This window comes from Diospyros lotus, chromosome 1 (assembly GCF_014633365.1).
Source record: "Diospyros lotus cultivar Yz01 chromosome 1, ASM1463336v1, whole genome shotgun sequence".
NCBI lineage: Eukaryota > Viridiplantae > Streptophyta > Magnoliopsida > Ericales > Ebenaceae > Diospyros > Diospyros lotus.
This window is the reverse complement of record NC_068338.1, coordinates 53,472,871-53,486,973: the sequence shown is the minus strand read 5'-3', so window position 1 is coordinate 53,486,973 and position 14,103 is coordinate 53,472,871. Positions and strand designations below refer to the sequence as shown.

Here is a 14,103-nt window from a genome sequence, read left to right as displayed (position 1 = left end):
TCTTCATTTTATAAGATTAATTAAAAAATGATTATTGTACAATAATTTTATTTTCGGTTATAAATTACATTTATTTTGAATCACATATGAATAATTTTATCTTTTGAATAGTGGGACTTAATAAGGATGAACATTTGATTGGTTTGAAAAATACAAAAATTAAATAGATCAAAATTTTGTAAAAAATCAAATTAAACTGGCTGAACAAACAAAAAGTTTGAAAAAACCAATGAACAACCAAAAAAATAAACTGGCCGAAAAATCGAATCGAATCAAAATAATAAAAATTGCAAAATGTGATAACCTAAACAAATCGATCCAACCTAACTTTTAACTAAAACCAAATCAAATTGACAATTTTAATTGATTTAATTAAGTTATTTGGATTAAATTAAATTTTTACACACTTAGTAACAAGAACTCTTAAGGTGCATTTAATGCATTTTATCTTAAATATTAAAATATTTTTACTAAGTAGTTACAAATACATCTCATTTCAAAATATTTTATAAATTAATAAATGAGTAAAACTAACCATTGCCTAGCATCAATCAAATAATGTATATTTATTACATTTTACTTTTAACATCTAAACAAATGTATTGCCTGATAATAAGCCTATCGTATTTTAAATAATTTAATTACTTAATAAAATTATTTAAATGTAAAAAACAATAATTACTATTAGCCTCAATTAAAAGGATTTAAGTATTGAATTGGAAGAACCTTGGCCTTTAATATTTACATTATTATATTATTATTATTATATGCAGATGAGGATAAAGTAAGCCTAATCTAAAGTATAATGTCTAAGATGTAATGTATAATAATGCTTAATTAATAATGGATTAGTTAATTAATCACCCCCTCAAAAGCATCATTATTACTCAGAGGACCAATAAAAGCAAATTAACGACGCAACGCGGAAGCGGAGATGGAAATGGAAATGGAAAGGCGATCGAGCTAGAGAAGGAAATTGAAGTGGGTTTGTTGGTTCATTGATTGATGGAGGAGTTTCCATCGTTCGTCGAGGAGAAGAACGTGTGGGGGAGAGAGAGGGAACAGGCAGTGTAGTTTGCTAAATGTACGGGACGCGTAAAGCGATAACCGCCTCAATATGTGTTGGTTGCGTGCTTGCTTGCGTGCGTTGAATTCGGGAAGTGTCTTTACCAAGTCTTCCAGTTGAAAGTCGGGGATTGTTTGTTTGTTTGTTTATACCTTCACCGATTTGTTTGTTCCCATCTGGGTTTTCGCCACCGACCAGAGCCCAGGCGGTTCCCAATTCTTCATCTCCGCCTCTTCCCACTTTATTCCTTTATTTTTTGTTCAAACCCAAAAATAAATTAAATAACCCAGACAGATTGGATTGGATTGAACTGGGTTGGATTGCTTTCTTGTTTTGGTTTCTGGGTTCTCTTGATTATGAGACAGTGATGGATCTCGGAAGAAGGGGAAGCATGGCGGTGGCGGTAGGAGCCGTGTTGTTGTTCGGCTGTTTGGCGAATCTGGGATCGGCCAATTTTGTGTTGAACGTGAAACACAAGTTTAAGGAGAGCGAGCGGAGTTTGGCTGCTTTTAAAGCCCACGATGCCCGCCGCCACGGCAGAAGCCTCGCCTCCGTCGATCTCCCTCTCGGCGGCAATGGCAGCCCCACCGATACCGCGTTAGCTCCCTCCCTCCCTCTCTCTCTCTCTCTCTCTCTATATATATATATATATATATATATATGTACATGCTTTTAAAATTTAGTTTGTTCTTTAAGTTTAATGATTAATTTTGGTTTTACTGCTCCTAATGTTATTGGTTTCATAGATTCTTTGAAACTGCTGTAATTTTTCTTTCGTTTTCTTGATTTCCTTTGAAGTCTTTAGGGCGATCCAACTTTACTCTCTATAATATACGCATACATGTTAAACTCTGAAACGGGATTACTGCGAGTGTCGAGCTGTAATTTGTAATTTGTGTTATTCATGTTGCCTTAACAGTATTTTGTATATACATCAATTTGTGTTATTTGTTTGGTTGTGTTTTTGTTTATGTTGCATAAAAAATAATTAGACAGAAAAGAACTGATTTTTTAGTTTGGTTCTCATTAGTGATAACTTTCGTCACTGTATCGCTGCTATTATTATGTTATGTAGCATGTGGCAAAAAGTACATGTCTAAATATATCACGTGATTATTGAAGTTTGGGGTTTACTGATCATTTGGCTGATTGATGTAGGCTATACTTTGCTAAGATTGGGATTGGGAGTCCTCCGAATGACTATTATGTACAAGTAGATACAGGAAGTGACATTATGTGGGTGAATTGTGTTGGCTGTGACAAATGTCCTACAAAAAGTGACCTTGGGGTATGCCCTTCTTTTACAAAAATGTGTTTCATTTTACCAGAGGATTTAGTATTGTATTTGTTTTAAAAATATATTATTGCGGTTATTCGATAACAGGTAGAACTGAAACTTTATAATCCGAGGGCCTCCTCAACTGGAACTTGGGTTACTTGTGACCAAGACTTTTGTGTTGAGACATTCAATCCTACTACATGCAAGGTAGGGGAATATTGTTTATACGGTGTAACTTACGGAGATGGGAGCTCAAGTATGGGATATTTTGCTAAAGATAATGTACAATTGGACCGAGCTTCTGGAAATCTTCAAACCACACCCATGAATGGCAGTGTATCATTTGGGTAAGTTCATCCTTCTACTTTGGGAATGTAATTCAACATTTTATATGAAAACATGGAGATGTACATGGTTGGCTTCGATCTCAAAGAATTGCTATATACATATGCAATCAGTTATTAAACCAACATGTTACTTCAGCACAAGAAACTATAATGACATGGCTGAATGGCAACTTAACCAAAGCAGTTCTTCTGTGAGATTGTTTTGTTGACTGCAGTTTCTATCTGAAATTATAATACAAGATTAATCACAAAAGAAAACCTAAAAGGTCTGCTTAGTTGTGGAAAACGTTTTCCAGTTTTATATCCCAATATTCTATAAAATCTCTAGTTCTTGTCTTCTATAGAAAATTTGAAAAATGCCTTAAAATGTTAGAAGTAGAGAAATTTAATTGCCAATTTAGAACACTGGAACATATGTTCAAAAGCGAGAATGGGAGAGGGATTTTTCTTTTGTGTAACTTGTGTTAGAGAAGGAGATGGAGGTGATTTAGGGGAAATTTTGTGGAGAACCATGTTTTCCAAATCTCCAAATTAGTAAGGAAAATTTGGAAAACTCATTTAGGGGTTTTCCAAGTTTAGTTCAATTTGGGAAGCTGCATTTTCCAAATTTCCATTTTCTAATATTTAGAATTTGTGTGTATTTGAACAAGTTTTCTAATTTTCTTTTTCTGTGGAGTGATTTTCCAAAAAACTGGGGCTGTTTTCGACAATAAAATAGGCCCTAAATGTTTCTAAACAGTTCAGTGATATCTCTCCTTATTTGGAAATTGTTTGCCTAATTATTTGGATTCTACGTTGATTGTAAAATTATCTTGCTATAAGTTCTTATTTTACTGTTCCACACATATAATGCAAGGTTGCATTATATCTCTCACTACCCATTCAGTTTTTTCAGTTACTTTCCTGTAGCTTCTACTACATTATATTGAGAGTTGTGCTCTGAAATAAATATGTCCTATTTAACAACATAAGCTTCTGAATGGTATTAGAGCAGGATGATCACATGTTTGAATCCTGCTGCTAAGTGATGAAAATAATGCTTGCACTTGTTTTTCCCACTTATTTGAGTATAACGCGACACTTGAGATCATAAATAGTATAGATCACTATGACAAATTAAGCTTTTAGCTGAACTAATCATTTAACAAGTTAGTTTTACTTGTAATATTCATATTAACCTGTAACCTTTTTTTTCAACTTCTGAAATAATCATTTAATAAGTTAGTTTTACTGTCTTACTGGGTTCAAATTTGTGCTGATAATAGAATTATTATTTGGGACAATTCATTTATAATGCTGCATCTATCTCTTATAAAAACATATGCTTGTCTAAGATAGGTGTGGACGTAAACAATCTGGGCAGCTAGGTACATCTTCTCAAGCACTTGATGGAATCCTTGGTTTTGGACAAGCAAATTCTTCCATGATATCACAGTTAGCTTCAGCTGGCAAGGTGAAAAAGATGTTTGCACATTGCTTGGATGGTACTAATGGAGGTGGGATCTTTGCTATTGGACAACTTGTACAGCCAAAACTAAAGTCCACACCAATTGTTCCAAATCAGTATGTGGTTATACTTATCTTTCCTAATTTGCAGTGAATAATTGGGATTTTTGAATTGTTCGGTGAGATTTATTTTCATTACAAAATAGACGTTCTTAGAATTTTCCATCCTTTTGGTGAGCCATAGAAGCAGTAAATAACTTTGCCATATTATGTAGTTTTATTGTTGGTCCATGATATTTTTCTCATCCAGGTCCGTTTTCCTATTATGGCATGTGATTCCATTATCTCTAATTCAAGGATATTTTTCTAGTTCTCCTTTGTCATTTAGTCAGTGTTTAAATGTATTTCTTATTTCCCTTTTTTACTATTTTTAATGTGAATAAATTACACAACTCCCACGTTCTTGTCTCAAGAATGGAAAGAGACAGACCTGACATTATTTTTTATCAGTAATAGTTTATATTTAGGGAGTTAACTATTTAAATACTCTACCTTGCTTTCCTATGAAAAAAAATAATATTAAAAGAGATTTTTAGTAGAACTATCATCTGTTTCATTGGGTTCCCTTTCCCTTGCCCCCCCTCTAGTGTTGCCCACATTGTTCATAGTGTTCATTTCTAGTTGGGGCACTTACTGGTCTTCTTTATAATACACCATTTGAACTGAGTTTCTATCATTTTATCATCAATAAATGCTACCACAAGCATTATAAAACAGGGCTAGTTTTATATGATAAGATTTTGTCATTAGTTTCACATGTATGCAAGGGTTCACTCCTTTTTGACTTGGAAGTTCACAGGTTTGAGTAGTGGAACAACCTATTTGCAAAGAAGGGTAAGATCGAGTACAAAAAGGTCGTTATGTGACCCCCACAAAACAGGCCTTGTGCACTATGGATGCCTTTTCTTTTTAGTTTCACATGTAATCATAAATGACAAAAAACACTTGAAACACTTGTTCCCATACTGCCTTAATTCTATTATTCAGATCAACTCCAATCTCTTCATCCTTAAGTAGATGTGATCTCTGCATCCTGACAATATGACTCTTCGGTACAGTTTGCCTTCAGTACTGACTACTGTTTCTCGTTTAGCTTCTATCCCTTTTGTGTCATTGAATAAAACAATTTGTCAACTAATAGCATACTCAAATGGCACCTTATTATGTTCACCTACTACTAGTGCATGAAGATAAAGGGTTTAAACCTATATTATACCAAAAGTATTAGGTTTTTCTATTGCTGATCTCACTGTGATCATACTTCATTATGAACGGGTTACATTACTTAAATATATTTGTACAGGATGCTGCTCTTTCTGAAAGTCTGTTGTATCAAATTGCAATGAACCATGTTGTGTGATACTATTATTGCCCTATGTCTACAAAAACTATATTGGTATCTTCTTCATTTTATGTATATGTCTCTGGTGATATACTTAGTGCACGAATCTCTTACATTGACATCCCAAACATAAACCCAAATTTGTTATCAAAGATTAGGTGGTGTTCTCTTTGTGTTTCAGTTTTGTATTTTGAGTTTTGAATTCATTTTGAGTGTCCGTTTTGAAATTTTTGAAAATGCGTTCTTTTTGTCATTCTAAAAAATTATTTCTCAAAACAGAAAACTAGAAAACGCGTTTACTTTGAAATTTTAAAACGATTTTTTTTTGTTATTATGATATTTTATTTAATAAATTTAATTTAAATAAATAATAAATATTTATTAATAAATTATAAATTTGATTCAAATACTTTAAACTATAAAATAAAATTCAAATAAAAAAAATAAAAAAATCAACAACCTTAGAAATATCATTTAAAAAAATTAATACAAACAAAATATATCACATATTAAGTTTAATAAATAAATAAAATAAATTAAATTAAATAGCACAAAAAAAATCAAATCAACCGCAACCCATCTTCTTCATCTAGGGTTTTCTGGGGAGGGGGGGCATCGCGGTGGCGATGGCAATGGGGGGTGGTGGCGATGGGGGGCACCGGTCGCGGTGGTGGAGGGGGGTGCTGGTCGCGGTGACGGTGGTTGTGGGGTTGAAGGTCGATGATGGTGGTTGCGGTACTGGTCGCGGTGGCGTTGAGGGGCGTTGGTCGCGGTGGCGGTGGAGTTGAAGGTCGACGACGGTGGCAATGGCGATGGCTATCGATGGCCAGAAAAGGAGAGGAGAATAGAGAGAAGATGGGGGGGGGAGAGAGAGAGGGGGGGGAGTGGGTCTGTGCGTGTGCCTGGGGGGGGGGGTGTGGAGCCTGTTTTCCGCGTTTTGCATTTGGTTTGTGTTTTCAGTGTATTTTCACTGAAAACGCCCAAAACAACAAATGTTGTTTTGGGTTTTCTTAACAAAATTTTTAGTTGTTTTTGAAAATGCGTTTTGAAAAATAACAAAGAGAATGCATTTTCAATGTTTTCAAAAACTGAAAACAGAAAACGGCCCAAAAACGGGAAAGAGAACAGGCCCTTAGTGTTTTAAGTTTTTACATATGGTTTATCACTTTTTCCTTATGAACTTTATATTCTTAGGCTGTGTTCATTTCATTAGATAAGGATTAATAAGCAATCTGCATGTTAACTTTTTATTTTTTATTTATCTTGGTACGACTTTGAGAGGTGATATGCCGTGTGATGACTCAACGTCATATAGGATTTTATGTGATATGCATATGCACATGGTAGGGGTTTGGTATACTACCTTCTAGGATAAAGATCCTTGGAGTAAGGTGCATATTACAATTATGAATAAACTTATATCCAAATTGCCTAACTGAGTAATGGTTATTGATCTTCTCATATTTTTGTGTGATGTATTCTATTTTATCTTTCAATGGAAGAAAAAATAAGTTTATTGACTTAGAAACATTTGGATTACGTATAAAAACATCATGGTTCTTACATATCCCTAGGCGCCCCCCATCCCATAAGGAAAAAAAAAAGTCATAGAGATATCAAGGATTTATTGGCAGTGTGGTTATCTTTTCCCTGTTTCTTCTTCCTAATTCCATTACCATGAATAATGGTTTGAATCTCCTTATGTAGTATCATCTTCTTTTATGAAGTTTTATTAGTTGCCGCACCCTTGTGTGATGGGGTAGATGCATATTTGGTTTTATGCTCTAACAATTAGATCATAAATGCCTGATTAGATAGATCAAATAATGGAATATGAACTTTGGCACTATCAGCGGCAGAGTGACAGCTCCTGTTGGATCAACCGAACTCACTGATATATTAGGAAGTATTAGTTAGTTGATCCTGCTAAAATATTTGGAAAAGAATGAAATATGGTAGCATGGATAAATTATAAATGATGAGATTTATAGGTAAGCTTAAGAAAAGTTCCCAGTTTTTTTTTTTCTTCCATTTTTTGTTGGTTATAAGGCTTTTGTTTTTTTCCCTGTTTTATTTTGGTCATTAAGGAAAATAGTTCTCTTATTACCACATGCATAAATTTTCATTTCTTTTGAACTTGTGTTACAATTAGATGCATCAGTGCAAAATTTTTTAATTTGAACATTACATTGCACCATACAAAATTGGAAAGTTGCTCTAATAATAATTGAGGAAAATGTTTGATTCCCAAATTTCTAGAGAGAAATGGAAAAATACAAATAAAAAAGGAGAATTAAAAAAATAAAAGAGAAGAAAACAAGGAGCACGGCATATCTTGCTTTATAAATATCTTTCTTTGAAGATGTTAACATGATTAAGAACATCATAGATCTTAGGTAGTAATTAATAATTATTAATTTTACTTGAAGGAATCAAATAAAAAAGAAAGAATCATGGGTTACTCAAGGAAGTTGTCTATTACCATTAGCAATGAGATCACAAGGTACAATTGACCAGGTGTGTCTATTTTATTTCTTTTATTGATTAAATTTGATTCCCTCTGTTTTTAAATGGGAGAATTACCTTTTACCCCGTATGGTTTGGATAAAAAATACACAACTCTCTAGTACTTAAAGAAGTTGACAGACAACTCCCCTTATTTTAGATTAAAGTGAAGCATGAACTGAATCTATTAAACTTAAGAGCACATATATTCCTTGTGCTAATTTGACCCGTAAAATATTTAAACTGGAGGGGCTTGTGTGTTTCTTATGAAAACTGCAAGGACTTGTTTTTCATTTGTTTACCAAATCCATTAAGAACCGTAAATGGTTGTTAATTTTCTACTTTCCTCTAAAGTAAAAATCCATTATTTTCTGAATTTTAAAGTATATGGAGGTTATGTGTTTTTTGTATTGTAATTATTTATTTTTTAATTGTATTGGTTATTATAATTATTGCGAATTTATATTGTTGGACCTATTTCCTATTAGTTTAAACTTCTAGGACAAGTGGTAACATAATTTTGTATCTGACCTCTAGTTGGAGGATGTCTTGGATTCAAAATCTAGTTGCATGTGTTTGTCCTCCATTATTCATGTGCATGGACACTCTCGCTTTATACATTGGTGTATATAAATGAAGTCTGTCTGCATGCAACTACATAGTTGCACGAGAGGGAAAATGCTAGAAAGTTTGGCGTATACTGTTGGACCATTTTCCCAACAGCTTCAGCTTTTAGTAGCAGTAGTAAATAGCAGTTCCTTTTGTTGATACCATTAAATGAAGAGCCAATTGTTAATTGGTCGCCAGACTTCCTCTCAAGATCTGGCTCCACCACTGTTCACTGTGTTAAGTAGTGCTACTAATCATCTTCAAGTAATATTATGAGGTTTCTGATATCCTTTTCATATCTGTCAAATTTAAATCTGTTTTTAATTGACTTGCTGCTGCATTGCATTTTATTTACATTTTACTTCTGCTTATACTTCCTCTCTCAGATTTGATCATGTCTTAAGAACTCTGTCTAAATTAAAGTACAATTATTATGTTAGGGCACATTACAATGTTGTCCTGAAGGCACTTAAGGTGGGTCATGAAGTTGTGCAACTGCCAACAGGCTTCCTTGGATTGGACGTTGGGAGGTCAATGGTAATTGATAGTGGTACAACCTTGGCATATCTAGAAGATGATTTGTATAACCCACTAATGAAAAAGGTAAGACTAGTATTTCAAAGCATATTCATCAGAATTTGTGTATCACAGGACTCATGGGCTGCGTGCGCGCGCGCATATATATCCTCCTTGTAATCAGATTCTGGATGCACAACCAGATTTGAAACTGCATACTGTTGAGCAGCAGTTCACGTGCTTTCAGTTCACTGGAAAGTAAGGTCTTTTACTGGGAATATTTTCTTCTTTTAGCAAGTCATTTGAAAATTTTATTCAATAATTAGTAGTTTCACCATTATTTAACCTCCCATGGTTAGAGGGTGTGGCATGTATCTTTATCTAACACATGGCTTTTCCAATTGTTTAGCAAGGAAACATTTCAATCATGCTATTTCCTCTTGATTATTGCCCGTCACCACTGTTTCATCTGCTTATGCTGACAATAATAGAATCCTCACCTCATTTCGTGAACACAGTGTGATACCCACTACTTTGCTGAAATTCAAAGCTTAATGCAGTTTTGCAAATGGTTGAGACTGCTTAAGGCCTTATAGAGCTTTCTTGAATTTGCAAAATTTCACTTCTGTCTCCCAACTATCAAACCCTGGATGTCTCTGCATGCATACTTCCTCCTCTAAGTTATCATGAAGAAATGCATTTTTTACATCTAGTTATAAATCCCACACATGGCTTCCTTCCATTTAGGATCAGCTAATGCCTCTTTCCAGTTTTGAGGAATAAGAATAGAAGACAAGGAAGAAACAAAAGGTTTATAGGATGGGTTAAAGAATCATATGAAATATAGGGTGTTGAATATAACAAAAAGAAGATTTAAGTTTATTAATAACAGTAGAAGCATTTTGGAGGGCAGGATTATTTCCTGGAAGAAAAGATTGTTGATGAACTGGTTCTGAGGATTTGTGGTTGGCTATGTGAACATTCGTGATGGTCTTGTCTGCTTCAAATCCTTGTTCTGCTTGTTCTTTCACTTTCTCAACCTCCTCAGTTTGATTTATTATTTATTCAACAACAGGAAAGTTATTGAATTTACATGTTTGTTAACACATTGTTATTTTTGTTGCATCATTTATTTTGTTTAAAATATTCAGTTCGATCTTTGTTTTTCTTGAAAACAAATCATTTAATTTAAGATCGATTATCTCAATATCTTACTTGATTTTTTTTTTCTGCTCTCACAGTGTAGATGATAGTTTTCCAGCTGTCACATTATCGTTTGACAATTCACTTTCCATGACAGTTTATCCTCGTGAATATCTGTTCCGAATTAATGTAAGTTACCTGGGACTCAGATCTTGATGAAATTCTCAACTGTTCTGTGTTCCTTTAACATTATTGATTTTAGAAGTGAACGAATAATTAGTAGCATAATACAAGAGATATCTAATCTTGAGTTCATCCAATATTTCATGATCCATGTCAAAAGTTAAATACTACTTGCCAATTGCGCAAGCTTTAGGATCCTACTTATTTCATCTAGTTTATACCCTAAATTGTAGGAACAAATTTGTTGTCTTTACTTAAATTTATGATATGGGAGCTTAAAGGAATCTAGATTCTTTAAACTGCAGTAGATTGATATCTTTCAAATACATACACACATATATATTTCAAATATATATGCACACACACACACACACACACATATATATATAGCTCTGACAGGATTGACATAAAGTCATTAATATTAGTAGGGCTTTTTTGTTGAAGATGGGAATTAATAAACTACTCAGTAAAATAAACTCATCTGAGATTATGAGGATTCTAATGCAGATTTGAGCAAAACACTAAGGGATATAAGTTTTGGAATGAATTGAGTATATGAGATGATATAGGTAGCATCTCCTGGAGATACAATAGGAGAAAGATGAGATGGTTTTGGCCCATACAGAAAAAAACAAAATGTAGCTTGGTTTAGAAAAGTGACACGTTCTACCTTAAGGATAGCATGATAATGGATGAGGGGGCCAACACTTTCCCTGTTTTAATTGAAGCTTACGCCTTGATAGAATGGAATGGATAAAAACCCCTGTAGTAATTGGATAAATGCTTTGTTGAATTGAGGATCAAAATGGTGGATATTACTAAATTTTGGTTTTGTCATCTTATCTTTTGTGAAAATTGTATCTGTAGATTCTGGCCAGCCCAAATCCCTTTTACGACATTTTTTACATATTTGTTTGGGGTGTCAAACCCACACAACAAGGACCATTCATCTAGACTTGTAAAAGGACTCAAATTTGTATAACGAGATGTTTTATGTTGTCCTCTTCACCTTTATGGACTTTCCATCTAGATTTTGGTTAGTCAAATTTGAGGCACTGCCTGAATCTGGTTCTGTTCTTAATGCTAGCTACAGCATTGCATAGGTATTACAAAGAATTGGGAAGCAAGATTATAGAAACATCAGCTGACACCTGGAAGCAAAAATTAACACGATTTAGTTAGCTAGTGCCTTCTATGGAAACATCAAGCAATGAGACCTACAAAAAAGTAAAAGAAGAAGATAGAAACATACTTAGCCAAGTAGCAAAAGTTATTGGCTATTGTGGGTATCAATAATGAAGTTAGCTAGAAAGTTTCTTTCAGAGATGAGCTTTAGATGTAGGATATTTTGGAGATCCAAGGATACTTTTTCTTAATGTGGTGAGTTATAATTCTATATAACTGGAACGTCTAAGGATAAACATGTTGACAGATCTGGACTAGCAGCCTTAATTTATGGTTATGGAATTATGAAAGCTTAAAAAAAAGGATTGTAATTGATTGGTATGATTTGTGCACATTGATTTGTGTTAATTTATTATTTTCCCCTTTCAGTTTCAGTTGTTTCTATATATAAGGGTGATTGATCAATGAAATTTTTTATTCAGCTTTTTCATCCTGTGTTCATCTAAACAACATGGCACCATGGAGACAACATTCTCAACATAACCTAAAGCTGGATGTGCTTCAAAATTTGAAATTCAACCCCCCAGCACTATATTCTGAGATGTCTTCTTCTGCCATTAAACTGAAACATCTATTTGAGAAACTGATGCTGCCATTATAGTGTCCAATTCTCGTAAGCCCTAAGCCCCCTTGCTGATTGGAAGGGGCATGAACCCCCCAACCCCCCCAACCCCCCCCCCCCCCAAAAAAAAAAAAATACAAAAAAAAAGAAAACCCAGTGATTGAGCCATTTTCAAAACAGGGATTTCTTCCCCTTTCAACTGCACCGTAGCCTATCATATGTACTGCTCACGATTTCTTTGTGGATGTTCATGTATCACACCTATGTGGGCAACCCATGAACCTTTTCCAATATGAATCTAGGACCAGCTTGTGGTATATACCACCACATCCCATTGCCTGACAATAACTGAGAAACCATCCAGCTATGCGTAATAATGGAAAGGGTTTACCCTTGCAGGGGCTGAGAAAAATCACTCATGTTAAGCAGGGATCCTTCTAGCCAATCCCAAATGTACAAAGTTATAAGGCTTGTTAATCTCTTATTTTTCAAAAAAAAAAAAAGAAAAAGAAATGTGGGTTATGCACTTAATACACATCAATGATGTCTGCTTTATTGCAGTCCAGAAATCATGGTCTTCTATTCATTGTGTACTGTTAGAAAGCTTGATTTCGTTGCTGGGCTCCTTTCCTAACAGTTCAAGTTTTTGGGACAAGTGATAACTGAACATGAATGAGATTCCTGGTTCAAGTCTTGCTAGTGTCTGTCCTTCATAATTCATGATTGTTGGGTATAGAGTTCTCTGTCTGTGTTATGCTATTTTTTTTTTTTTTTCCAAATACATTTCCACATGCAAATTGCATGTGAGGTGGAGTATCGGAAAAGTTGATATTCAGGCCTTTTCTTAAAAAATCAAGCTTTTGAGAGAAGTGGTAGCTAATACTTATAATTATTTGAAATGGCAAGACATCACTACCAAAAGACCAAACATATCAAGGCATAAATGCTAAATGGGAAAGGGAAGTGAGGCTGAAGACAAAGCATCCTAAAACATGGGCACCACCCGTCAGTTCAAATCTATGTAACACGAGGCTTGTCGTAACAAGTGTAGCGGAAGATCACTTTTTATTTATATTAATAAATTGTTTTCAGATGTTTGGTCATAATCGTCCTGAAGATATATTTATTCATAATTTCCTCATTAATTTTGCAGGATGATGTGTGGTGTGTTGGCTGGCAGAGTGGTGGGATGCAATCAAAGGATGGGAAGGAACTAAATCTTTTGGGAGGTATCATTCAATTTACTTGTTGAATTGATAATAATTCTAGAATGACGAGGGGCTCTCCTAAATTTGATTGAAAATTTGAATCTTGTCTCTCACAAGTAGAAAAAAAAAAAAGAAACAAAAAGTATTAAGAGTGGTGAGTTGTAGGTATATTATTAATGTGATCCTTCTATCAAAAATGCAGATATGGTGCTTTCGAATAAGCTAGTTTTGTATGATCTCGAAAATCAGACTATTGGGTGGACCGAATACAACTGTGAGTATAACAATATGCTCTGCTTGATAACAAATGAATTAAACACAGTTTCAACTAAAACAATTTACACACCTTCTTGTGGTTGATGATTTCAGGCTCTTCAAGTGTTAAAATGAGGGACCAACAAACCGGTGCCGAGTATCTTGTTGGACCCCACGATCTCTCTTCAGCTTACACTTTGATCCCCGGCTGGACTTCGATGTTACTGTTGCTACTGGCAATATGGCAGAGTTAAGACTGACATCGATTTGTTGGTTTTTGTATACTGTAATTCGGTGAATGAAAATTTGTACTTCATATGATTCTTTGACTGTCCCAATATGCATTGTTCTGTTCGTGTGTACTTGCACTTCCCCTTTTCTTTTTTTTTCTTGTTTT

The 14,103-nt window shown here is 34.3% G+C and overlaps 1 protein-coding gene across 1 annotated transcript; it reads left to right on the top strand.

Annotated features, from left to right (window-relative positions):
* The first annotated feature begins 918 nt into the window (after nucleotides 1-918).
* Nucleotides 919-14,068, top strand: LOC127799415 (aspartic proteinase 36-like). The gene is made up of 10 exons (XM_052333438.1): nucleotides 919-1,663; nucleotides 2,225-2,354; nucleotides 2,451-2,692; nucleotides 4,031-4,255; nucleotides 9,095-9,257; nucleotides 9,355-9,428; nucleotides 10,412-10,502; nucleotides 13,397-13,472; nucleotides 13,654-13,725; nucleotides 13,821-14,068. The coding sequence occupies exons 1-10, from the start codon at nucleotides 1,434-1,436 to the stop codon at nucleotides 13,958-13,960; spliced, it is 1,443 nt and encodes a 480-aa protein (XP_052189398.1). The 5' UTR covers nucleotides 919-1,433; the 3' UTR covers nucleotides 13,961-14,068.
* The last annotated feature ends 35 nt before the right edge of the window (nucleotides 14,069-14,103 follow it).